At 40.5% G+C, this 26,782-nt stretch overlaps 1 protein-coding gene across 2 annotated transcripts in view; it reads left to right on the forward strand.

Moving 5' to 3' along the window:
• Positions 1-26,782, forward strand: part of SPAG16 (sperm associated antigen 16) — a 761,887-nt gene that overhangs the window by 261,438 nt on the left and 473,667 nt on the right. For both annotated transcript variants that reach the window (XM_061607700.1, XM_061607701.1), the window contains exon 11: positions 19,093-19,236. In XM_061607700.1, coding sequence (XP_061463684.1) covers positions 19,093-19,236 — 144 coding nt within the window. The remainder of the gene's footprint in view (positions 1-19,092; positions 19,237-26,782) is intronic.

Here is a 26,782-nt window from a genome sequence, read left to right on the forward strand (position 1 = left end):
GTTTCTGACTCCATCCCCGCAATTTCGTGCTACCTGTCTGTACTCTTCTTTTGTGGCCTGGCCTTCCTTCCACTTCTTGTATGTGTCCTTATTTGTTTTCGGATCATCTCTAAGCTTTCTGTGAAAGCACAAAAGGCAGAGTAGAACACCACAGGCAAGCCATCTAACTGCTTGGTCAACAAGATTAACATGCTGCTGCAAAGCACCATGAATCAGCTCAAGGTTCAGTAACAATTGTGACTTCAAATGTAATAATCTTAGCAGATAGCAGGTACGCTGAGTAATCCTATGATAAACAGGTGGAGACAGCCCCTTTGCAAGGGATTCAAAGCATCTACAGTGGCCTTTCAGGCATCTGTCACTAACTTTATATTTCCTCTACCATCTATGGGTGGAAAAACTAGCAGCACTTGAGCCCTCACCCAAACAACTTCCTCCATCATTGTTTGCCAACTCAACACTGGTTGCAGTTCAGTTCCAGTCTAGAACAATGGCTGTCAATGCTGTGACAAGACTGAACATCTGGTTACGTAGCACCTCATATACTGTCGGAAGGCAGAGCTGGGGTCCCAATCCTGGGGAGCTGGATCCCGGAGAGTTGGGAGAAGAGTATTCGGATGGATGGCAGAGGGAAGGGGGAGGAACTTCCCCCCTTTGGAGCGAAGACGAAACAGAGGAACTGCCAGTGATAAGGTCGCTTAGCAACGGGGAGCCTGAGCCCTCCCTGGACATTCTCACGCCTCCCCCTCTTTCAGGCTCAGAGCAAGAGGGGAAAGAGGGAGGGCTGCTCACAGCCGAAAAGCAGGGAGCCAGTTTACCATCAGCCCCTCCCCTATCCCCCATCCTGGAATCGGAAACTTCAGAAGAGGAGGGGGTGATGCTTCCCCCCTCACCGCGCACACGCAGACAGCTGAAAAGACAGGAGAGAAGGGGGGGAAGGCGGGCAGTACCTGAGGGGCAGTTAAGGAGGAGCGAAAGATTGCGCGCCCGTTTGGCCCCTTCTTAAAGAACAGGCGGGAAGAAGTCCCTTGCTCTGTCAACTTTCTCCCAATGCCGCAGGACCTGTATCCCTGTATTGCTTCATGAGAAAACGCAGTCTTTGTTTGGACATTACCCTAATAAAACACGAATTAACTACAGCCGTTGGTCTGGTTCCTGAGTCACATCCTGGGCCTGACATATACAGCCAAATTTTGTAGAGCACCTTTATAGGTGCTCAAGAAGAAAAAGAAAGTTTACCTTGTAGTAAATAGAGATGGTTGTAATACTAGACCTCAATACACCTTGAATTGGGCCCAGTAGCTCACAGGAAGCCACCATCTTCAAGGGTAGCCCCATGTAGAGCACATTGCAGTAGTCTAATTGAAAGGTTATTAGAAGATGAATCACCACAGCCAGGTTATCCTAGTCTTGGAACAGCTGTAGCTGGGCATGGGCATTTCTCTCCATTGAGGTCACCCTGGGCCTCAAGTGTCAGCTTGGAGTTGAGGAAGACCCCAGACTATGCACCTGTTCCCTCAGAGGGAGTGCTACCTGTGACGTCCTTCCCCAGCACCAACTATGAAGCTCTCACTTTGTGGCTACCAGCAGACGGGAACGTCAGGTTTATTCTTACCCTTTACAGCACTAGCACAGATCTCAAAAGATCCCACTGCTAGGCAGCACCACCCGACACTCTGTAACCCTTTTAGCCAACAGACTGTGCCTAGCCTCTGCCTGGCTATTCCGATACCTTTTGTCAATGGGTATAGGTAATTTGTAACCCCCCCTGCAGCCCCTTGAATCTGAAGCATACACCCCTGGGTTTCTCTGTGGGACTAGATACACTTTCCTCCGATCTGTTGCTGCCACCATTTGATACAACTGTTCAGCCTTGGTTACTTGCTATCCCCCCTGGTTTGTGTTTCCCAGCTGAAGGAATCAGGCTTTTGTTTAACCAAGAAATATTTATTAAGAATTAGAAATAACAAGATTACTTAATTACTTTGTTGACAAGCTTATGCTTTCATATATGTTCTGACATGTACTTTACTTCTCATTAATTGCCTCAGAACTCCGACTCACTCTCAACAACAACAACAACCTCCAAACACCACCAAAACCTCTCTTTCACCTCTCTAAACCTCTAACATCCACCACCTGATTCAACTGTCATTCTTCTATTTATACTCCCAGCCATTCAAACGCTCAGCCAATCATCCAGCATTCTACTGCTCATGTACTCCCCCCTCCTCTTTCACTCCACTTACCATATGTCTTCTATATAAACAGCACTTACCATATTTACACTATAAGCAGGAACATCACACTACCCTTTTCAGAACAGATTGTCTCCCTAATTTCTGTACACAACATAACCATCTTATCAGGATCACCTTCAGTCTATTGGCCCATCACTTCCTCCAGATCCTGGTTCAGCCCTTGCATAGCTTCTCCCAATTCAGATGGAATGGGACGATAAAGGTGGTGTCATCCACATATTGGTGACACTGTATTCCAAATCCCCGGATGACAGCTCCCAGCAGTTTCATACAGATATTAAATAGCATGGGGTACAAGATGGACCTTGCAAGACCCCAATTTATTTGTTACTTGTTTGCTTCCAATTGCTTGATTTTGATGGGAGCCTGCACACTTGTCTTGTGTCCATTCTTTGTTGAAACCTGCCATGCTTAGATGGATGTCAAATGCATAATGATAAGGCTACACAGGAAAGAAAAAAAATACTGCTTTTGCACAATTGAGCTTGAACATCCTTGTAGCTCTTTTATGAATTAGAGCATAACTAACATCTCCCTGTAGTTTCTTGATATAATTTTATCTGAGTAGGCGGCTATTTAAAACTAAAAACCTAAACCTTCATCTCAGCATTTCTTGTCTACTTTCCTTACTGAAGTGTACAATGGAAGCTTTTTTAAAAAATGGTTGCCCTTTTGCAAAGAAAGGGGATCACAGTCTAATTGTCATAGAAAAATATCATTAGCATGGTAATTGTAGAAGGGTGTAATGCACAGTTTAAAGTCTAATGTTAGCAAAAAAAATCACTCCACATGATAGGAAGACTAATGGTGCACTTCTTAGATTAGTTTAGTTTAGTGCCAGTGAAATGGGTATACACATACATTTTACTTAATTATTAGTGCATTCATCTGGATGATATTTCTCTTTTTTCTATTCTTGAATATCACTTTCTTAATCGCACTTCTGTGCCACAGATATAGTAAAAGTACTTTTAAATGGCCTGAACAAGTTGCCATTATTAATCATGAAAAGATAGTACACATCTTTGAAGCTTGTCTATAAATACCTAATGGGATATCAAAATCTTAAAGTCTTATTTTTCCGACATGGCAGATGGTATGTATATTCCTTTCCCCACAGTTCTATGTTGTTCAATATTTAATTAGTGATTTAAATTTGTATCCAGACAGCTGAGAACTAGCATTTGAAAACAGATGTAAAAATATAAATTACAATAGCCCAATGGCACAACCTTGCATACCAAAGACAGGCTTATGGGTTTGGGGAGTCTTAATTGCAAATGTGGAAGATGTTCAGGTTTTGGTATTAAGGCATTTTGAAGCAATAGGATGGAAATATTAGGGGTAGGATGGAGGGGAAATGAAATTTTGAGGAAAATGACATGCATGGAATACTTACTGTCTTACCAAGCCACTTCTACATTATACAGCATTGTAATTGGATGTAATAATATTATTTTAAATCAGTAATCTTATAAGTACTTTGTTCCTCATTCTGAAAGAGGTCATTTTCACTTTCCCCCAAAATACATTTCTAATAAAAGAAAAGAAAAGAACCTTCCTGTTTTATTTTGTTTTGTTGAAAAATGGCTTTCCTATCTTTTTCTGCCCATTCCCCAAACTTTCACATCCCTACTGCGCAGGGACAACAACTATATTACAAGGACCTGTGGAGTGTCTTTGTGTGTGTGCTGTGCATCTCTCAGTGTACAATGCGGTGTTCTGCAAGAACCCTGCCAGTGTGGGTCAGGGTACTCAGTCTCAGGGCTTGAGGACAGCATTTGTGCCAAAACAGTTTCATCCTGTGCAGGATCTCACTTTTTTCTAGTAAGTCTTCCTACTAGGAACATCCACTTTCGTGCCAGGGAAGGTGGGCCCTGTCCCATTCTTAGACCTTGGGGCGGGGTGGTGGTGGAAGGCACTGCTGGGAGTATCTGCCCCTGCTACCACCTCTGCATTTTCCTTCACCTGCCTGGCAGTAGGTTTCTTCAAGGCTGAGTTGTCTTCCCCTGGATCAAATGAACACAGCCTTGTTAACTTTCCTTATGGCAGGCTACATAGAAGACGGTGTTGGCTGAATCCAGCTAGGTTGGTGGGGACTAGAGAGAGGGCATTCTCAGTGGCGGCCCCCACTCTCTGGAACTCCCTCCCGTTCGATCTTCGACATGCCGCCTCCCTGGATGCATTTCGCCGAGCATTAAAAACTTGGCTTTTTGAACAGGCCTTCGGGACCTCCGGGGTGGGCTAATCTTTATCAATATTACTGAATGCCCGTTATTTATACACTGTTTTATGATGCTGTATTGTATTTGCTTTGTATTTTAAATTGTAATTTTACTGGAATTTAATTGTGTACGTCGCCTAGAGTGACTTCGGTGAGATAGGCGACACAAAAATTAAATTATTATTATTATTATTGCTATCAGGTAGTAGAGCTGGCAAAGCCCTCTGTTTCAGACCCTGAAGAGCCACTGCCAATCTGAGTAGATGGTCCTGCCCTAGGTGGATTATTATTATTATTATTATTATTATTATTATTATTATTATTATTTATACCCCGCCATTTTTCCAAAACTGGATCAGTGGTCTTGTTCAGTAGCAGACAATCTCATATGCTTCAGGCATATTTTACTAACTGCAATATCTCTGAGAGGTTAATTTTGTAATAGTTTCTGTGAAGTTTATTTCTATTATAACTCATGTTCAGATAAGACAGTTATAAGGTAGGGGTTTTTGTGAGATAGAGAGGGAAGGAGAGATTTTAACATTTCATTTCAAGTGAAAAAATGTCCATGATCATCACTGGCAGTTTCAGCCCCCAGCTTCAGGTCTCTAGAAGTTAAATCTCTGGGATGCATCTTAACTGTAGTACACATGCATGTCAATACAAAGTGCACTTCTACAAAAAGGCACACAAAACTAAAGTACCATAGTTTTAGTATCTACCAATACAAAATTATTTTTACAGTGCAAGCTTATATATATCCACTCAGAAATAAGCCCTAATGAGTCCAGTGGTACTTACTACCAGGTAAGTGAGTGTAAGACTGCAGCTTATGTTGTCCATTTAAAATATATATAACTTGATTGAGAAGAGGGCTATAAATATTTTAATAAATAACATAGTAAAAGCAGGTGACCTCAAGATAATGGATTTTTGGTTTTTTAACCTTTGAAAGACAATTGAGGTCTATTGAGACTTGGGAACAAATGTAGAGAAGAGGGCATATATTTACGTTTTTGGTAGATGCATATTTGTAAAAAAAAAGAATAAATTACAGAATTTCAACCTGATTTACATGTTTTCTATGCATTAGTCCACATGGATGAGTAAACTGTAGTATGTAGCTATAAAAATCTAATTTGGCATAATTTGTGGCCTTTCGTAGAATACCTAAACATTATTTTGTCTCGGTATATACAGCTACATATGTGTATAAAAATATACATTCTGACAATGCTTAGGAAAGAGAGAGAGAACACACATAATGGTTATATGAAATCTGTAAGCATTTGATGAATGTCAGGTAGGGTAATACTGCAATACTAAATTTTGTTTAATGCATTATATAGAATTGTAAAAATCTTTCAAAATGTGCATAATACTGCCCAGAATGATGTAGCTAGGCCTTTACAGCTGTAGCTCTGAGGCTGGCAAATGGGATTCTCGGTGAGGTCTGCTGTTGATGTTTCGGGAGAAAGGAAATGTCTTTTGGGATTGTCTAATTGTACTTCATTGTGTTTATTGCCATGTTAATTGGATTTAAATTTTTGTTGGATGCTGTTTTGAACATTGTGAATGAGTGGGATATGCATATTTTAAATAAGCACAGTAAAACATAATATGGGACAAAGGAGACAAGGCTATTGTGAAATGTGCTCATCATATGATAAGTACTCTCTCTATGGGTTATGTGAATCAGCCTTGTCAGAAATAATAGCATGCAGGAGAAATATACATGTGGTGTAAGAGTCCTGTTGAATCTGTGCAATATGGACAATATCAAATCATTAGGCGTTTTATGAGGTAGTTGAAAACCCTTGTAACCTAATGGTTGGAAATATAACATTTATTACCACTGTAAATGTCAGAAAGCTATAATTCTTGACCTTAAAAGAAATGTTTTTGATGATATCATGCACTAGATACACAATAGTTTTCAGATCTGTGAAATGTCAAACCTCTCAGGGGATAAAAACAAAAAAGGTTATTTAATCACCAAAATTAGGTTTAAATGAAGGCAGAAATATTTTAAGCTGAAATAAAACCCATCCATTCATAAAGGCGTTGTTATTTATAGGATGTGCCAGTCTTGCTCACTATTTTGCCTTTGAGATTTGAAATCCGTCTTTCATATTAATCTCTCTCCCTCATAATTGATTAAAAATTACCAGACATGGATGAGGGCCAAAGGACTGTCCAACTAGTTCTGGGTGCTGAAGGGTGTATTAGGCTTGTAGTTCTTAAATAGCAGTTCCATGACTCACAGAGCAACCCATTGCAGACTGTGGCCTCATTTCCCCCCTCACAGTAAACCATGGTTAATGGCTTAACATGAACACACTGACCTGGGCCGTTTCACTTCTCCCTATCAAGTCCACAGGAGAAACAAAGCATGATCCTTGGCTGATGTCTGAACTGGGGCTTGTGGTTCTTTTGCTCCAAATCATGATCTGTTTCCAAGGTTTATTTGAGCCAAAAGACTAATATCCCCATCCTCTTCTTTTGTGTCTCCTGGCCTGTCATATTGGGAAGAGGAAGAGAGAGAATTAGAGGATATACCTTGCCAAGCCTGACACTTGTCACAGGGCAGATGAGGGCTGAGGTTGCTTTAGGATATCTGTGACTGGATATGTTGTTGCTATTATTATTTATATTCAATTTTTTTCTCATTAGCTACTAAACATCTGAAATTAAAGCTACAAACATAGAGATGCTGTACTCCATTACTGTTTTACCTGGCATGTGAACTATACTACATGCATGTCACAAATTCCATCCCCTGCACACAAGCCAGGCAGAAAGGATTTTGGAAGCAGTGATACAGAAAATCCATGATCAGATTTCTTGATATCATTTTCAGATCTTAAAAGCAGCTGCCAGGAGTTTGAGGTATGCAGTGGTAAGGGAACCAAACCCTTTTATCCCCATCACTCTATAATATTTCCCAATCAACGTTTGTCACTAGGGAGACAAGGGCCTGTATCTATTTTTTCACCAAATCCAGCAGCTGCGTTAATCCAGCAGCTGTGTTTGACAATTGAATAGACTTTAACAGATTGATAGCCTGTGCAAGAGATGCCCCACTGACAGTGCAATCCTTAAATGCAGCACATGCCATGGTGGCTCATGATAGGGTCTTCTCAGTCATGGCTCCCCTATTGTAGAACTCCCTCTCATTGGGGACACATGAATCCTCTTGGAGGATAAGTGCAATCTTGCCAACTGGAGTCCAACCTTGCCAATTGGAGAAACTGTTGTGGGTACCATGCACACATTACAACCAAGCACACGCATCATGTTCTATGGTCTACAGTAGAATACTTCTTTCAAGCCTAATTCCATCAGGGAGGGGACCCTGTGAGGTATATGGTGACCCTTAGACATTCATTTCTACTTCCTCTTTTTACAGAGAGACAGAGAGTGGCCTTTGGGTCTGCATGTTCTTCACACCCTTATTCTAGCTTCAGTATTCAAATGAAGGGATGTCCCAGTTTGGACAGTGCTTACTGCTTATGGAGAGTGAACTAGGGTAAGGGCAAAAAGGAACATGAAGTGTGTGTGTGTGTGGAGTGGTTAAGCAACAACAAAATAGGCTACTAAATACACATTTATCTGCAGGATCAGGGCCTCATATACTAGGAAGTGACATACCTTTTCCCATCTCTAAAGGTGACCTTGAAAAAGGCAAGGCATTAAATTTTCATGTTAATTTAGGAATTTGAATTGACAGATTAATGCTGTATTTTAAAATTAATTTGGAAATACCTTCTTGTATAAACCTTTGCAATTTAACGGAGCTTGCCAAGTGGCAAGTTTCATGTCGCATTCTTTCTAAATGTGTATAGAACACAGCGGTGCTTCTAACCATCTGTGAAAAAGCTGCCATGCAACAGAAACCTGGGAATTGCTAACAATAATGATGAATGTTAATCCCAGACAAACTAGAGATAGAAGCTGTTACAAAAGCAATCTATGTTGTTTCAAGTTGGTCAAGCTAAAATTGCATTTGGGAACAGTTGTTTTACTTTTATTGCAAAAGAAGGCAGCTTATCATTTCAGTGCTGTAAGAAAACATATACATTGAAGAGTGGCAAAGGTCACACAATAAAATTACTAGCTGAGTTAAATAATCACTGTAATTCATTCTCACATGACTTCTTTGTCTGCTCATTTTGTTTTACGTTGGAACACTCTATCTGAAATGTTCCAAGCATTAGCCAACAGAAACTGATGAATTTTGGTAATAACCACTGAGCTAACCGTTGTTGAACTCAGACTTTTTGAACTGCAAGTTAATAAAGATAACTTCTTTAACAGGTCACCCTCCGGTAATATGTGAGAGTTGCAAATCATGGGACAATCATTGGTCAGTATTTGTTGCATGGCCACAGCAAATAAAGTATCTTATTATATATCTCAGTGCAAAATGATAAAATAAAATTTAAAATATAGCCTCCCTTTACTATTACAATAGGGCAAGATTGAGGCCGCAGTCCTAAAGCCAGAGCAATCCAACTCAGGGTAAACCAGTGGAAGGGGAGCCAGCAGGAAGGTTCACAGCATCCAATTGCCATTTGGGAGCCTCTGGGCCAGCTGAACACCAGCTGAACTGGGAGCTGCATACAGGGACTGGAAAGTAAAACCCAACTCTCACAAATACCCTACTGGGGAGTAAGTGCTCTCCATTGATTTCCATTGCAATTCTTTTTTTAGACTGGCCTTTTTCTCAGCGTAACATTTACCTAGATTGACATCTGTGAGAGTGCTCCAAACATGAGTTGCATGTGGCCTAAGTTCCCCCAGCTCTTCCTCTGACATACCCCCAGAAAGCCCCCTTTCCAGGCCTTCCACCAGTTTCTGCTGGCTCTCCTTCTGCTGGGCTGGACTTCCCCAGCAGATGGGTCCTGGGTCCTGGCTCCGCTGTGGCTGAGCCAGAATGAGAGGCTTCTGCCAGTGTAGCCTAGCGTAGCTGAGACCCAACTCGCTCAGCCGGAGATCCATCATATCCAACTCCTTTCTGCCCAGTGTAAAAGTTGTTGGATTGCGCCTTTACTGTGGAATAAGTCCCACTGAATTAAAACTTCTGAATGCTCTAGATTACTGTAAGGCTCTTCTGTGTGCACTTACCTGTGAGTAGGGATGGGATCTGTACAGTGGTGCCTATTCAAAAGCATTCCGTCAACTTAACAGGCTGGTATTAATTTGAGTTCATTCTTTCTTGCTGCTTTTACCAATCTGGATGAATTAATATTGATATTTTTGAAGGAAATAGCAATACTTTCAAAGGAAATATCTATATTTTGAAAGGCAATATAGATAAACTATCAATATTAATATCAGTATTTTAGAGGCGGATTTATTTATTTATTTAAATTCAAAAATAACTGTGGAAAATTGCTACATAAAAATCCAATCCACAATGGTAGAGAATAAGCGAATTAATAGAAAATTCTGTATTAAATCCAAATTGGGCAGAATTTTAGCACATCCCTATCTGTGAGTGAGCCCCATTTATTTCTGTAGGACTTGTTTCTGAGTAAAAATAGACTTGAATAATAAATATAAAACTAAATGGTTATATAAAAATATTCCTCATACATTTATCTTGCCTGTTGAATAGCACTATGTAACAAAAAAGTAGCAAACGTGTTAGATGTAGAAGGTAGTTTCTGATTCATTTAGCTCTCTTGTCACGAGGACTTATTTGCAAGTGTCATGAATTCCAGTTTTGCAAGTGTTTGATCTTTCAGGTTTTTATACCATGAACAGCTGCATCAGAGAGAGAGGCTTCTCCAACCTGCCTTCTGTCATAATAATGCTGTGGTGATGGGAATATAACTGTCTGATTATTTCCCTGTCATTTCAGTAGTATTAAAAGTACAAAATACCCATCAAGGATTAGCATTCCCCATAATAACATGTTGTTCTCCCTAGACCAACAGCAAAATGGAAAGGAGTGGCAGAGGTTCTTGACAACTGCAGATATGACAGATTTTCCCAAAGGAAGATATTATGATGGTTAAGAGGGGACACTATGACAGTTGTTCATGCTCTGGTAACTTCTAGATTGGACTACTGCAATGCGCTCTACGTTGGGCTGCCCTTGAAGACTGTTCGGAAACTACAGCTAGTCCAGAATGCAGCGGCCAGATTGCTGACGCGGACCAGAAGGTCCGCTCATATAACACCTGTTCTGGCCCGTCTGCACTGGCTTCCTATTTGTTTCCAGGCTAGATTCAAAGTGCTGGTTTTGACCTATAAAGCCCTACACGGCATGGGACCACAATACCTGGTGGAACGCCTCTCCCAATATGAACCTACCTGTACACTGCGCTCAACATCTAAGGCCCTCCTCCGAGTGCCATCCCATCGAGAAGCTTGGAGGGTGATGACTAGAACTAGGGCCTTTTCAGTGGTGGCCCCCGAACTGTGGAACAGTCTCCCTGATGAGGTGCGCCTGGCGCCGACGCTACTATCTTTTCGGCGCCAGGTGAAAACCTTTTTATACTCCCAGGCATTTTAAAGTGTATTTTAACAGTATTTCACTATTATTTTGTATTTTGGACGTTGTTTGGTTCTTTTATTGTTTGTTTGTTTGTTTTTGTTTCTTGATATATTGTATTTATACACTGTGCTTGTTTTATCTTTTGTACACTGCCCAGAGAGCCTTCGGGCTTAGGGCGGTATATAAATAAAATAAAATAAATAAATAAATAAATAAGTCTTCATTAGTGAATTGCAGAGTGATGTAAAAATAAACAGAAGCAAATGCATTGTGACATGTTCTTCTGTCAGCAAAAGTCTATTTCACCAGATGAAAGGTTATTCTTTAAGGTGCCATGAGATTCGTGATTGTTCTTGCTGCAATAGACCCACAGAGCTGCTGGTATACATGTGAACATACTGGATCTTCTTGAAAATTATAGCAAGAAAAGATTGTGGAAATCTTAGCAGGAAAAGAGCTATTTTTTATTTATTAGTTTAAGAAACTTATTTATGTTTCACAAAGCAGTTTACATTGGCTTGGTTTGTATGTCACACTAAGACAACCCATGGCTTGGTGTGAGCATCTGATCTCTAGAAGAGGAGATTGCTGCTGTTTCATTCTTCTCCATCATTTTGCTGCTGTGCCATAGTATGGCTTAGCATATTGTCTGAAGCCAGACTCATAGTTGAGCACTTGCAGGCAAACCATGAGCCATAACCATAGGACAAACCTTGCTTATAGGTTGAGGTGAGTCTGGAAAAAGCTAAATCATGAGCTCAGGTTGGGAAGACATGCTAAGCTCAACTACGGCTTTGCTCAGCTCAGCACAGCAGCAAAATGACTAGGGAGGAACACAGAGGGTGTGACCTCTGGGAGCCTGCATGCTCACTTGCACATTCACACTCAGCCATGGTTTGCTTAGTGTGACATGTGAAACAGGCCAATATGTATTAAATAAATCATAATTTTGTTTTGTTTTAATATATTTTAAAGTCTGTCTTTATGATGTTTTAAAGTGTTTTTAGTGCTTTTGTTTGCTGCCCTGGGCTCCTGCTGGGAGGAAGGGTGGGATATAAGTAAAATAATAAATAAATAAATAATACAATTTGAAAACCATATAAGTCCATGCATTTCATAACATTTCAAATGGCACAAAATATTTACTAAAGTCAGCAGAAAATAACAATACCCAGCAATAAAAATCCAAGCTACATCCACAAATTAACCACTAAAAGCAGCAGTAAAAAGGTAAGGCTTTAAGGCCCATTTAAAGGTGTTGAAAGATGGAACCTGCTTTATTAGTATTGGATGTAGACATCAGGAAAGCAGCCACTCATGGAGATGACTTTCTTTTTCCTTTCCTTTTTCTGAGGGGGGGAGCCATGGAGAAAAAATATGCAAGTTGTGTCATTCATGAAAGATCATCCTTTATTTTCTCTTGTTCCTTAACTTTGAGATGGGGAGAAATTGAAGTACAGTACAGTTTTTCCATTACTGCAGCACTGTACCTGAGAAGCTTTTCTTTCAGATCATGTAGCTGGTACATAATTTTTAAAGGCATGGAAGCCTTGGGCAGAATGAGATCTAGCAAGACTAAAAGGCAACTGATGCTACAGGTTTCTTTTCATATCTTCATCACTGATAGTGTGTATTCAGCATCTTCAGAACCTGTTCAGTCAGACAACTTGAATGTACAATGTAGCCTTGTGTGGATATTCCGTATCATTCAGTGCACCTGTGGAATGGGGGATCATAATTATAGAAGCAGGCTTGCACTGGAGTTTCTAAGTAGGATTCACTTGATCTGTCCATTGTATTTTTACGATGTAAAGATTGCACAGTTCATACCTATACACATCTATCTGACTAGGCGCCAGTGCAAACTCTCTTGCTACTATCTATAAATGCATACCATCTGTGTATAGAGCATATAAAGGTAACTGTGTGACTGTCTGAGTTTGAGGTGGTTCCCTTAATTCTCTCCACATGATTGTCTTTGTGTGTGCTGACAACTACATGTAAAACGTCACATGTGATCTGAAAGTATACACGTGCAGATTTACATGGGGCAGCAGAAATTCCCATCATCTCAGTGGCTTCAGAATGCTCTGCTGAAAAAATGGGAATCATGTAGCCATATATTGTGTACCTAAGGACAATTAGAGTGGCACCACCTGTGTGAACCAGCCTATGTGTTTGAGTGGTTTGGTGGAAAAGGTGGGAAGGTTTTCACTTATTGGTATATTTATGCTCCATATTTGGTGATGTGTATTGAATTGTAGCATAAACTAAAGTTAGTCCTATATTTCTAAAAAAAACATCTACTTTAACCAACAGAATAAGGTATGTGCAATTCAAAGAAGACCACCAACTAATCACAGTGCTTTGTGAATATTATTGTAATCGCTGCACTCCACTATAACAATGCACAAATAAGTTGCAATGGCCTAATGAAAGCCTTGTAAATTATAGCAAAATTTTAATTTAACATACATTTCTTACTTCTTGATGTTTTGCTTTAAATTATTCCAGGCCCCAAATTACACAGTTGGATAAGTGAAAGGGTTTCAGCTAGCTCTTCACCGTTTATTCCCCCTTATTTGCTGGAACTTGTCAGATACATTACAAATATTATTTCATGTTTGTTGTCACTTAGAAGGTCATTGGAACAATGATTTTTCATACGTTATGCTCAATGTGACCAAATGGCCATTAGGATGACATGCGTTACGCATTTTACTCATTTAGAGAGCCTCTCTACACCAGTGTGGTGTAGTGGTTAAGGTGTTGGACTAGGGTTCGAATCCCCACATAGCCATGAAGCTCACTGGGTGACCTTGGGCCAGTCACTGCCTCTCAGCCTCATGAAAACCCTATTCATGGGGTCACCATAAGTCGGAATCGACTTGAAGGCAGTGCATTTACATTTTTTCTCTGTTTATAATCCAAATTATTAATTATCATACTTGCACATGTATTTTACAAATATGTGCATTTTGTATTCATGTTCTAAAGCAGGGGTGACTAACTTGTAGCCCCCAGAGGTTCTTGGACTCCCATAGTTTCTGACCATTTGCAGTGCTCCCTGGGGCTGATGGGAATTGGAGCCCAACAGCGTCTGGAGGGCCGCAGGTTAGCCACCTTCTTCTAAAAAGAGTGAAATAATTCCAAATTTTGCAATTGAAGTATAAATGCACAAGATTAAAATGATGTGCTGTTGTTCAATTTTGGGACTCAATCCTTCTGCGAATGGTGGAAAGAATGCTTATATCGCATGTGACATGGCTTCTTAATATACTTCCAGTTAAATCTACAGGGCTTCTTCACTAGAAATAATTAGACCCTATGAACAAACATAAAGCAAAACATTTTACATTGCTGAGTTGCCGAAAGGATTGCAAGGGTGCCTAATTAATGTTACACATATGGCACTTTTGGGGCTCGAATGTGATTCCTTTTTACAAGAGGCAGCCTGACAACTTGTGTCACCAGCCCAGCTGCTAATTAAATGGTATTCACTTCTGGCTGTACAACTCTTGAGTAGCTTTAGCATTTTGTAGGAGCCCTGTAATTAAAACAGAGGGGGGAAACCCTATGGATTATACACTCTGCATTATATTCTAGTGGCAAGAGCTTATTTTCTCTGATATGCTATAAATGCTATTTTTACCAACCAGCTTTGCTACAGATTATTATAAAAGCACTTTGAGAAAAACAGCTGCTGATCTTTTTTAAAGGTGTTTAAAAGAAGGACTAAAGAAAGGCAGGGAAAGATAATGTTCCATATAATGCAGCCTTATTAAGACAGTGAAATGTGCCCGGACTGAAAAAATAATTTAAAAGTTATTTTTACTTGGATCCAGATAAATGATCTATTTTTTTCATCTTCTGCAAATAGCAAAATATCCATTTAAGACTATAAAAGAATTAACAGTAGAGGGCATGATTACAAATCCAAACAAACTAGGCCACGGAGCTAGGATTGCCAGGTCAGGAGCATCTCAAACCCTGAGATTTCAGGGGCAGGCCCTAGTGATATCACACAACGAGCCCTATTGATGTCATTAAGCATGATACATTAAGCATCAACAGCAGTTGCTTGGAGATTACCACTTAAACAAAATATTTATCTGTTTGGAAATTAAGATAAAAATCTTAGCTAAATGAGGGTGTTCTCAGAACCAGCTGAAGTGACAGGATTGTTCTTTCTCAACTGCTTAGTGGGCCTGGGTAGGGAACATTTAATCAAGTCTACTTGCTTCTGACAAGAAGGGTCTAAGTGCCCTCAGGCTAGGCCAGTCACCAGAAGGCCATCGTATGAAAAAGGGAGCCTAGTGTTATGGAGATGTTAGATGGGAACACTCAGGAGTAAAGATGGATGCCCTTGAAGGCTGCAATTCTAAGCACACTTATTAAGGGACTAAGCCCCATAGAGCTCAGCAGGACTTATTTCTGAGTAGATATGGTTAGGATTGTGCTCTTGGTAAGACTTGACTAGGGATCCTCTGCAAAGATATCCATATCAAAGCAGGGTTTGCAGACCCCTGCCTGGAATGTCCTGCCTGCCTTTTAACATGGCTGCTCCAAACTTCTTAACAGACTTGACCCTTCAATGCAGAGAGAGGTTGGAGAAATAAATAAGAGTTAAGAAGGTTCTCTACTCTTTCTGGCCTACTCTGTGGGCTGTTATAAACTCACTTTGACAGCCAACCCAATTCCAATGAGTAATAATTGACAGAGAAAAAAAAGCATGGTTTGGTCTACCTTCACAGGCAGAAGCTAGGGATCAACAGCAATTGAAGCCACACTTCCCAGTATGTGAATTCTCTTTTACCACTATTGGACAAGAAAGAAAACCGTCATGCAGACAGCAAGGTGCTTCATCAGTGGGTTAAGGAGGTTGAGCTGAATGCATGGAAACACTTGTTGCTTCTATGGGTGTAGAGAGTGAGGTCAGAGGTAAATGAAATGCAAACAGAAAAACAAAAACAAAAGACAGTGATGATTCCCTGAATGTAAGACCATACCTAGCACAAGACGATTCCCATGAATAATGCAGAAAATTTAGCATCCCAATACCAGTCAGTATTCCTAATCAAAACTAAAAAAATCCTGACAGCCAATCAGCCAAGGCCACAGAAATCCTCAGGCAGCACAACCTGACCTGGGGCTGCCGTTAGTGCAGAATGTTGTGGCATGATTGCTGACATGAGTGAGACCCTCTCAGCACAAATATCTCTGCTCTGAAATCTGTACTGGTTGCCGATTTGCTACCAGGCCATGTTCAAGGTATGATTTGCATGTTACAGGTTCCACATAGTATTTGTTCTGCTCTTGTAAGAAATCAGTCCTTTAGTGTGCCACCACCTGCTCTTTGGAACTCTCTACCTATTGACATTAGACAGATGCTTCCATTTTACTGGCACCTGCTAAAAACATTTTTGTTTAGGCAAGCCTACCCAGGCATGTAGAAACTATTATGTATTTTTAACTGATTGCTTTATTATTTTGAATGTTTTTTAAATACCTGTCTTTAATTGTTTTTGCCAATAATTTTGTTTTAATTCCTTCTATAAACCGCTTTCAGATTTTTCACAATAAAGCAGTATATAAATGTTGTCAATGAAATACATAAATAAATTTCAGAGTGGCCCTTGGGTCTCTTTCCACTTTTAGGAACAAAGGAATCTGCCTTATACTGACTCAGGCCATTTGCTACCATCTAGCTCAGTACTGGTGACATGGACTAGCATTGGCTCTCCATGATTCCAGGCAATAGTCTTTTCCAGAAATTGAATTTTGGACCTTTGTATGCAAAGCATGTGCCTTACCACTGAGCTATAGAGCTTCCCCTGTTTAAAAAAGTATCTTTTAAAATAGTTATTTTCAATTCACTAATGAATGGAGAGCACACATAGGGCAGATTCATACCATTCATTTAAAGTGCATTCAACTGACATTTGAAGAACATGAATCTTACCACAGAATCATGGGAAATGTCGTTTGTTAAGGGTGGTGGAAACTATAACTGTGAGGGGGAAACTGCACTTTCCAGGATTCTTTGGAGGAAGTCATGCACATCAAATGCGAGCTGGATGTGCTTTAAATGTATTGTGTAGGTATACTTAATAAAGTTTCCCTGCATGTAAATCATTTTAAATATTTTTTTAAATGGAAATCAGCTACAAAGTTAACTGGGTGACCATGGGCTACTCACCATCTCTCAGCCTAATCTGCCACTCAGAGTGAAAACAACAGAAGGGAACCATGACCATCCCACAGAAGAAGGGCACACTTAAAAATGTAGAAGAAAAAATAATGTACAATCATAGTGTGAAATCAGATACTTATTGGGACATAGTATGAAGAAATATTTATATAAGCATGACTGTCAAATATGTGTATTATTTATACAACCTGTAAAGATATTTATTGTGCAATCCTATGCATGTTTACTCAGAAGCAAGTCCCAATGTATTCAATGGGCCTTACTCAAACAGGAAAGTCTGTACATGACTTCAACTTCAGGTGATTCAGAATCATGCCATTTTAAGCTGTTTTGCAACTGTTTCATTTTTGTTTTATGGTTGTTGGATTTTAAATGGCTTTATTTCTTGTGAGCTGCCTTTGTTTCCAATCCTACCTCACAGGATTGTTGGCAAGATTCCATATTCACACACACACTGGAGATGTAAAAATACATACACACCATATAATAGTTTATTGTCAAAACAAATTGGTCATTGCAGAACATAATTTTTTAAAAATCAGTATTAGTTTCTTACAAAATAAAAGAAGTGATGCGTAGGTAAGCCCTGACTAATTGCTTTAAAAATAGGATAGGAGGGGGAGAGAAAGACTTTCCACACAAACACAATCCTTTGCTATGTTCACTCAAAAGTCCAAGTGATTTACAGCACAATCCTAACCATGTCTACTCAAAAGTAAATCCTATTGAATTCAATGGGGTTTACTCCCGGTATGTGGGATTAGCATCGCAGGTTTACTCCCAGAAAAGTGAGTATAGGATTAAAGCTTCATACTGGGAAGGTGTTCAAAACAGGCTATGCATTAGACAAACTGCCCTCTTTAACATCCCAGAAAAATTTAAACGTTACATGTACACTTCTTTTAAATTTCTGTTCAAAAATTATTTCAAAGCCAAAACTTATACTATTTTTGCAAGTAATTTAAAAAATGTGCATGCACACTTTTATTATAATTGAAATTATTTATAGTAATCAATTGCCTACCAAGAACCTACCCCCTGTGATTTTGTTATTCTAAATCTCCTGACCTGCACACAGAGAAAAATCCATAAACCAGGAAAAGACAACAGTTTTTTGGCCTTGCAATGGGTTCTAGCTGTTCACTGGAGGTTAACAAATTCACATCCCTGACTTCACTTATTGGCTACAAACCTGAAAGGGTGGGGTTAGAGCTCATTTAACAGAAGATATGGTGGGGGTGGCTGATGTTTTGGTGTATATCTCTTGAACCAGACCACCTAGAAACTTAATTTTTTAAAAAAACAAAAGCTGAGGGTCCAGAGATTGGGGTGAGAGACCCGGAGAGGACCCAACAAAACTGGAGTCTCTAGGCAAAAACTGGAGATCTGGCAACCTTACACAAGGCCCTTCCTCACAGCCCATCATCTAGGCTTGCTGTACTTAGCATCTGAGGAGTGGCATGGGTATGTTTCTCAAGCCTTGTCCCCTCCTCGCCAAGGGGCAAGCATGGATGAGAGGATTTGCAGAGGCAGATATTTCCTCCACAGTCTCCCAGGGATAGGCAATACCTTTCTCAGAAGTGGAACACATTTATAAAATGTTTTATGAGGACCAGATAAGCTTTGATTATATTCTGAAGTTGTGAATGATGATGTTGGATTTAGCATTCAGAACATTGGCATTAGGAGTAAGCTGTTTCCCAGTTACTAGTTTCTGTAACTGTAACTAAAGAACAACAAAACCCTGCTCTATTTTAGGGTGTATATATGGTATAATTTAGGATTTTTATAAATATTACAAAGGTTGACATAGAACTTAACAAATTACTGGGCCACAGGGGTTCTTTTGATGCTACTTCATCATCATTCTTCCTCCTGTTGCTCCTTACAGCTTGGCTTTACATCCAAGAAAAGAAATTGTTGTCACTGGAAGTGATGACCGCCTGTGGAAAATGTGGGCCTTTCCTAATGGGAACATCATCATGAAGGGTGAAGGTCATACTGATTGGCTTTCTGGATGCTGCTTCCATCCAAGGTCAGTAAACACAGCATTGTGAAGCAGGACTAATCCCTTCTGAGAAAGTGCTTGTTTGCTATATCCCTTTCCTAGCGGACTTGCTTTGATGAGTTTCTATTCTGAGCAGATCCCTCTGCTGAATTTCCGAACATGTAGATAAATGTTCATTTGGCTTTCACTGTTGACTTAAGATTGATTGCTTTCAGTGTTTCATACATCTCAGACTTTTGTCCACATGCTTGTGCATCTAACCAAGTGTAATAAGCTTTTCAGATCTCTCCATCCCTAACCTCTCTGTTCTTTTCACAAGGACAAACTAGATGCATGTTTAAAATCCTATATAAATATTTCAACTGATTTTATGTTTTAATGTTTATTTTGCCCCATAAGTATTTATTTCCCTCACCCCAGTTTACCTAGAGAACAAGTGCATCACCTTTCCCCCCGTAGCACCTCACAACTTAAGAAAAAGAAGCACTTTAAGTTTAATTTTAGTTTAAGACGCTCACGTAGCCCAGTAATTAATTATATTTGATTACCATTAGAAACCAGGCAAGTAACGTCATTTTACTCAGGAAAAAGTGAATTTCTTTCATTTCTTGAGGACAGAGTGGATAGTCTTTTTATAACATGTTTAAAAACTCTATTATTTGTGTGTTTATATATAACTAAGGGCACCTTCATACATCCTTTTTGACAGCGTATCTGCACAATTAAATGGACATGTGAGTGGTTTATTAGCATAAGAGTGTATAGTCACAGGAGGGAACAATCAATACCACAGCAGTGCATCTGGCAACTCATTTTACAGTTTTCGGCAAATGCTGAAGGTGCACATCTTTACCCTGGCCTGAGATGTATATTTTTAGGACCCACCCTATTTTTTGTGATGCTGTGATTTTGATTTTTTTTTAACTGCTTTTAATAATATGTTTTAAAACTGTTGTAAAACACCCCTCTCAGATCTTTGGATGAAGGGCAGGATGATGATGGTAATAATAGGACAGAATTCTGAATAATGCTTCCTACTTTCACTGTTAAATTCCTTATGTGAGCAGATCACTGTGTAAGTTTGCAAACAAAACAAAAAGGCAACCTGGAGTCTGTCTGTCTGTCTGTCTCTCTCTCTCTCTCTCTCTCACACACACACATACACACACTGGTGGGGATGGAGAGTCTCTCCAATCTCCTCTCACGCCCTCTCTGCACCCCTTCTCTACACTCTTTCTTCCTGCTCAGCCCTCCTTTTCTTCTGCTTGCCTCTTACTTTTGCCCTGCTTTTTCAAAGATGACTACTGCTACTTCCTATTGGTTGCCATGTCTTGGGAAATCCTAGGGCACAGTGGTGCCATCTTGGTAGAGACTCCTTTTTCTTGGTTGTGCATTGAAGCATCAGGCAAAATGACAAAGCATCTATTACTGTGGGATATTTCCACGTTACCCAGGAGACTTCTCGTGTGCAAAGGAGATAATCTTTCTTTTCTTCAGCTCTATTGAGCCTTCATCCTGCTAGTGAATAGGAGAAACCAGCGGTTGGTGTTAATTATAGAATCATAAAATAGTAAAGTTGGAAAAGGGCCTATAAGGCCATCAAGTTCAACCCCCTACTCAATGCAGGAATCCAAGTTAAAGCATACCTGTGGCTCTCCAGCTGCCTCTTGAATGCCTCCAGTGTTACCTCCCTAGGTAACTGGTTCCATAGTCATTCTGCTCTAACAGTTAGGAAGTTTTTCCTGATGTTCAGCTGAAATCTGGCTTCCTGTAAGTTTAGACCATTATTCCATGTTCTGCACTCTGGGATGATTGAGAAGAAATCCTGGTCCTCCTCTGTGTGACAGCCTTTAAAGTACTTGAATAGTGCTATTGGGAAGTAATTTTAAAAAAAATTCTAGTTTGGCTCAGATTCTTCACTCTCCGTGATTACAGTCTAGTGACCATAAGAGAGAAAAACACATTTGTTCCATGATGAAGAACCGACTGGAACTGCTATCACATCTCTCCCTAGTCTTCTCTTCTCGAGGCTAAACATGCCCAGTTCTTTCAGTCTCTCCTCTTATGGCTTTGTTTCCAGTCCCCTGATCATCCTTGTTGCCCTCCTCTGAACCTGCTCCAATTTGTCTGCACAATGTGAGGTGTCCAGAACTGGACACAGTACTCAAGATGAGGCCTAACCAGTGCTGAACAGAGGGGAACTAATACTTCATACGATTTGGAAACTATACTTCTGTTAATGCAGCCTAAAATAGCATTTGCCTTTTTTGCAGGCACATCACACTATTGGCTCATATTCAGCTTGTGATCAACCACAATTCCAAGATCCTTCTCACATGTCGTATTGCTGAGCCAAGTATCCTCCATCTTATAACTGTGCATTTGGTTTCTTTTTCCTAAGTGTAGAACTTTCAATTAATCCCTGTTGAATTTCATTCTGTTGTTTTCAGCCCAATGCTCCAGCCTATCAAGGTTCCTTTGAATTTTGTTTCTGTCTTCCATGGTATTAGCTATGCCCCCCAATTTTGTATCATCTGCAAATTTGATAAGCATTCCCTGCATCTCCTCATCCAAGTCATTAACAAAAATATTAAAGAGCACTGGGCCCAGGACTGAGCCCTGCGGTACCCTGCTCATTATCTCCTCCCAGTTTGAGAAGGAACCATTTGTAAGCACTCTTTGAGTATAATTCTGTAGCGAACTGTGGATCCACCTGATAGTTGTTCCATCCTGCCCACATTTAGCTAGTTTGCTAAATATCATGGGGCACAGAATATCATGGGGCACTTGGTCAAAACCTTTGCTGAAGTCGAGATAAATTATGTCCAGAGCATTCTCACAATCTCACAGGGAGGTTACCTGGTCAAAAAATGAGATAAAATTAGCCTGGCAGGATTTATTGTTGATAAGTCCATGTTGGCTTCTAGTAATCACTGCATTGTTTTCAAGGTGCTTACAGACTGACCACTTTATAATCTGCTCCAGCATTTTCCCAGGGATTGATGTCAGACTGACTGGTCTGTAGTTCCCAGGTTCCTTCTTTTTGTCCTTTTTCAAGATAGGGACAACATTAGTCCTCCTCCAGTCATCCAGCACATCACCCATCCTCCATGATTTCACAAAGGGAATACACAGTGGTTCTGAGAGTTCTTCAGCCAGTTTCTTCATTACTCTAGGATGAAGTTCATTGGGCCCTGGAGTTTTGAATTTGTTCAAAGTGATTAGGTATTCCTTGACAATTTGTCTATCAATCTCATGCTGCAATCCTGCCCCTTCACATATTTCACATTTGCAAGGAGGGTTATAGACCCTCTTTTGGGAGAAGACTGAGGCAGATTAGAAACTGAGCACTTCTGTTTTTTCTTTGTCATTTCTTACCATTTTGCCATCCCAGTTGAGCAGCTATACCAACATTTCCTTTCTGTGGCTTTTACTATGGATGTAACTGAAGAAAACTTTTTTTGTTGCTTTTAGCATCCCTTGTTAACCTCAGCTCATTCTTAGCTTTAGCTTTCCTGACACCATCCCTGCAATTCTATGCTGTCTGTACTCTGTGATCTGGCCTTCTTTCCATTTCCTGTATGTGTCCTTTTTTGTTTTCTGGTCACTTCTAAGTTTTTTGTCACACCAAATTGGCTTCTTCTGCTCTCTTCCCCGTTTTTCCTTGTTAGAATTGTGTGCAATTGTGCCTTTAGAATTTCCTTGTTTAGAAACACCCACCCATCTCGGGCTCCTTTTCTCATTAGGGTCACTTGACAGGGTTACTTATCACTGTTCTGAGTTTGAGTTTATTAAAAACTGGCTTTCCTCAAGTCCAGGGTCCACATCCGGCTACACTCAGCTTTTGTTTCCCTTAAGATCAAGAACTGAAGTGTAACATGGTCACTTTCCCCGAGACTTCCTTTAACTGCTGCTTCATCCACTAAGTCATCTCTGTTGGTAAGAATTAAGCCAAGGATAGCTGATCCTCTAGTTCCTTCCTCCACTTTCTGTGGAGAAAGTTATCAGCAGAGCTTGGAAAATTTACTTTTTTAAACTACAACTCCCTTCAGCCCCAGCTAGCATGGCCACTGGATTGGGCTGATGGGAGTTGTAGTTCAAAAAAGTAACTTTTCCGAGCTCTGGTTATCATCAACACAAGTCACGAATTTCTTGGAGAGGCCATGTTTGGCAGAATTTGTTTCCCAACAGATATAAGGGTGAAATTGAAGTCCCCCATTACTACTGCATTATACCTCCTTCTATTGTTTTTGAACAAGTTCTGTCCTTCAACTGCTGTATTCAAGTCATGGGAGTCATTCCACCAAGTTTCAATTATACCTGTCAAGTTGTATTATCCTCCTGTATTAAGAATTCAGGTTCATCATGTTTGTTTCCCATACTCTGGGCATTAATATATAGACATAGAAGACAATGTGATTTATGGTCTGGCTTCCTTCCTACACTTTTATGAAGACTACTACTGGACCCCAGTATAGCTGTTCTCTTAGTTTCTGTTACTGTGCAAAGCCTTTATCAATTATTACTCCAAGTTTATGTCTCCCTACCTCTTAGGATTCAGTTTAAAGCCCTCCTGATGAAGTTCTCCATGCTGTTGCCAAACACATTTTTCCCAGTCCTTGTGAGGTGCAACCCATCATTTGCCAGCAGTCTATCTTCCAGGAAGTGTAGCCCGTGGTCCCAGAATCCAAATCTCTCATGTCGGCATCCCCTTCATAGCCAGTCATTCACACAGAGTATTTTTCTTTCCCTTTCTCCTCCTCTTCTAAGTACAGGAAGGATGGATGAGAAAACTATCTGGACCCCAAATTCCCAGAGTTTCCTTCCCAGAGTTTCAAAGTCTGATGTGATTTCTTTGTAGTACTGCTTGATAATATAATTTGTTTCCATGTGGATGAGAGAGAGGGATAAGTATTAGTGGGCTTTATGCATGTTGACAATCCTTCAGTCACATCTCTAATCTGTCCTCCAGGGAGACAGCGTACCCAGTGATTCCATGTGTGGTGTTGGCATGCTTTGGTTTCAGTCTCACACAGTAACGAGTCTTCCACTCATCTTCTTATTATTGTGGGGTGTGGTTTCATTGCCTCTGCATGACTGAGCTTCAGCCTCTTGCTTGTTGTCCCACAGGATCACCTGTAATTCTTCCTCTACATGTTGTTCTCCAGTCTCATACTCAAGTACCTAAAAGTGATTCCATAGTTTCACTGGTGCAGTGTGTCTTCTAGCACTTCCTACCACTCTTTTCCATGGAGGTTTCTCCACTTCGTTGTTCCTCACCTCAGCACTCACCTCTTCTCCTTCAACTAGCTCATGTTCTTCCACCTCCTATACTTCTTTTTGCTGTTGTTCCAGCATTCTTTCTAAGAACTCTTCATCTTCTTTTATACACTTGAGTGTGGCCAGTCACCATTCCAGGCCTCTCACTTTTTCTTCCAACAGTGCAACTAGCTTGTATTTGTTGCACGTGTACATCGTGTTGTTCTCAGGCAAGAAATCAAACATCGCACACGCCTTGCAGATCACCATCACTGGAGTGTCCTTTCTTTCCATAGTCTCTGTTATCTTTTGTTCCTTCCTTTCTACTTGTATTGGAATGGCCTGTGCTTTGTCCTGTCTTCCTTGAAAGTTAACAGGAGAGTCCCACTGGTGTATGGTGCACACTACAAGAAAGGTTTTTGTTAGGGGACCTCCCTGTTGACTTCTCCTGCTGAATTCCGCTGCCAAACTCCCATTAGCTCTCCCTGTTCACTCACTCTCTGAGAGCTGGCTCCTTTGTATCACTGGTATTGCTAGACTACCACTGCACCTGAAGAGATTCTAGGATCAGGTGGTGAGTCCTTGCCAGCTTCATAAGCAGAGCACATGCTTTGCATGTAGATGGTCCCAAGTGCAACTCCGGACATTTCCAGTTAGAACAACCAGGCAATGGAAAAGATCTCTGCCTAAGAGACCCTGCAGAGCTGCTACTAGTCAAGAATAGACAATACTGGGCCAGTGATCTTAAGCAGCATCATATGCTTCACTGAAAAGTCATAAAGAAGACACAGCCCAGCAGAGGAAACTGTCACCTCTGTACAATATCACAGAGGCAGCAACTGCTCAGTGGTGGTGGTGTCTGTGAATAATGGCTTCTTCCATTCAGTGAAGGAATGTACAAGGCAAATTATTATAGAGAAAGGAAGATGGTAGCAAGACATTCCCCTTGCCCACTGTGGAGTTTCCCTTTAAGAACTCTCTGAGACAGCTGAGAGTAATGGCCAGCTGAAGGTCAGCTGAAGGGATGTAGCTCATTAAAAAGAGGTGGGAAGTGATAGTGAATTATGTCTAGGCCTAAGTATACTCGTTATGTTTGTTCTGCTTTGTACTTAGAATAAAGGTTTTTTTATTACCTACCTCTTGCCTTGCCTCTTGGACACAACATATTTGGTGACGAAAGATGGCTCTTGTGTCACTGAACCCACCTGTACCTTTACTTGAAAGTCCAAGTGGACCTCCAGTTGCATTCCCTGTTTGGATCTGGATGTTTGAAAACTATCTGCTTGCAGCTAATGACATAGAAATCTCTGAAGCAAGGAAATGTGCATTGTTTATCCATTGTTTGAGAGTTGAAGGACAACATATATTTTATACACTCCCTCTTGTTGATGATAAACACGAGACAGCATGCATGGCTTTAAAGAGCTTTTTTGTGCTAAAATGAATGTAGTAGCTAATCGCTACAAATTATGTCAGCGTGAACAGACACAGGGAGAGTCTACAGCATATACTGCTGCTGTAAGAGATTTAATGAAGTCTTGTAATTTTGGAGATATGGCAGATGAGATTATTAGAGACCAGTTGGATGAAAAGACAATGATGCCTCGTGCATGAGAACGCTTACTCCTGGAGACTGATCTTACATTGGAGAAAGCTGTGACTATCACAACCCAAATGGAGACTGCTTTAGCAGAAGCCAGAATAATGAGCTCAGATAATGGGGACATGGTGCAAGCAGTAGATTCCCAGGGTATAAGTTCTTTTACAAGACAGGCAAAGTGTCCCGTTTACAGTGCCAGATGTTATGACTTTGAGTGTGGACAGGATTAGATCTACACATATTGCTGAAAAAATTATGTGTACTGTTAATATTTCTGCTATACCTGCAGGGGTGTCAAAGAACATTGAATTAATGCTGAATACTGGTTTAGCAGTTTCTATATTACCTGAAACAGTTTATTTGAATTACTTTGGGAATGTGCCACATTAAATAAAAATTGTAGTTGGCGTGTTATTTGAAGAACTAAATTCCTGTATGTGGATGTCTGCCTGTAAAAGTGCCTTTTGGACCATGTTGTGCATCTGTAGAATTTTTTATTTTGCATAAGGGCACTCCTATCCTTGGCAGGGATGTATTTGCTGCATTGAATCTTAGAATAATTGATGGACAAGTTGTTCCTCCTCACTTAAGTGTTACTGCAGTGCAAACACAAGGTCCCATGCAATTGGGCCAGGTGGGAGTGCTGCCCCCACTGCCATGGAGCCCCCAGCTTAGCCCGCCGCCCCCATCCCCGCGCCTGGCCTCCCGTCCACA

This window comes from Rhineura floridana, chromosome 2 (genome assembly GCF_030035675.1).
Source record: "Rhineura floridana isolate rRhiFlo1 chromosome 2, rRhiFlo1.hap2, whole genome shotgun sequence".
NCBI lineage: Eukaryota > Metazoa > Chordata > Lepidosauria > Squamata > Rhineuridae > Rhineura > Rhineura floridana.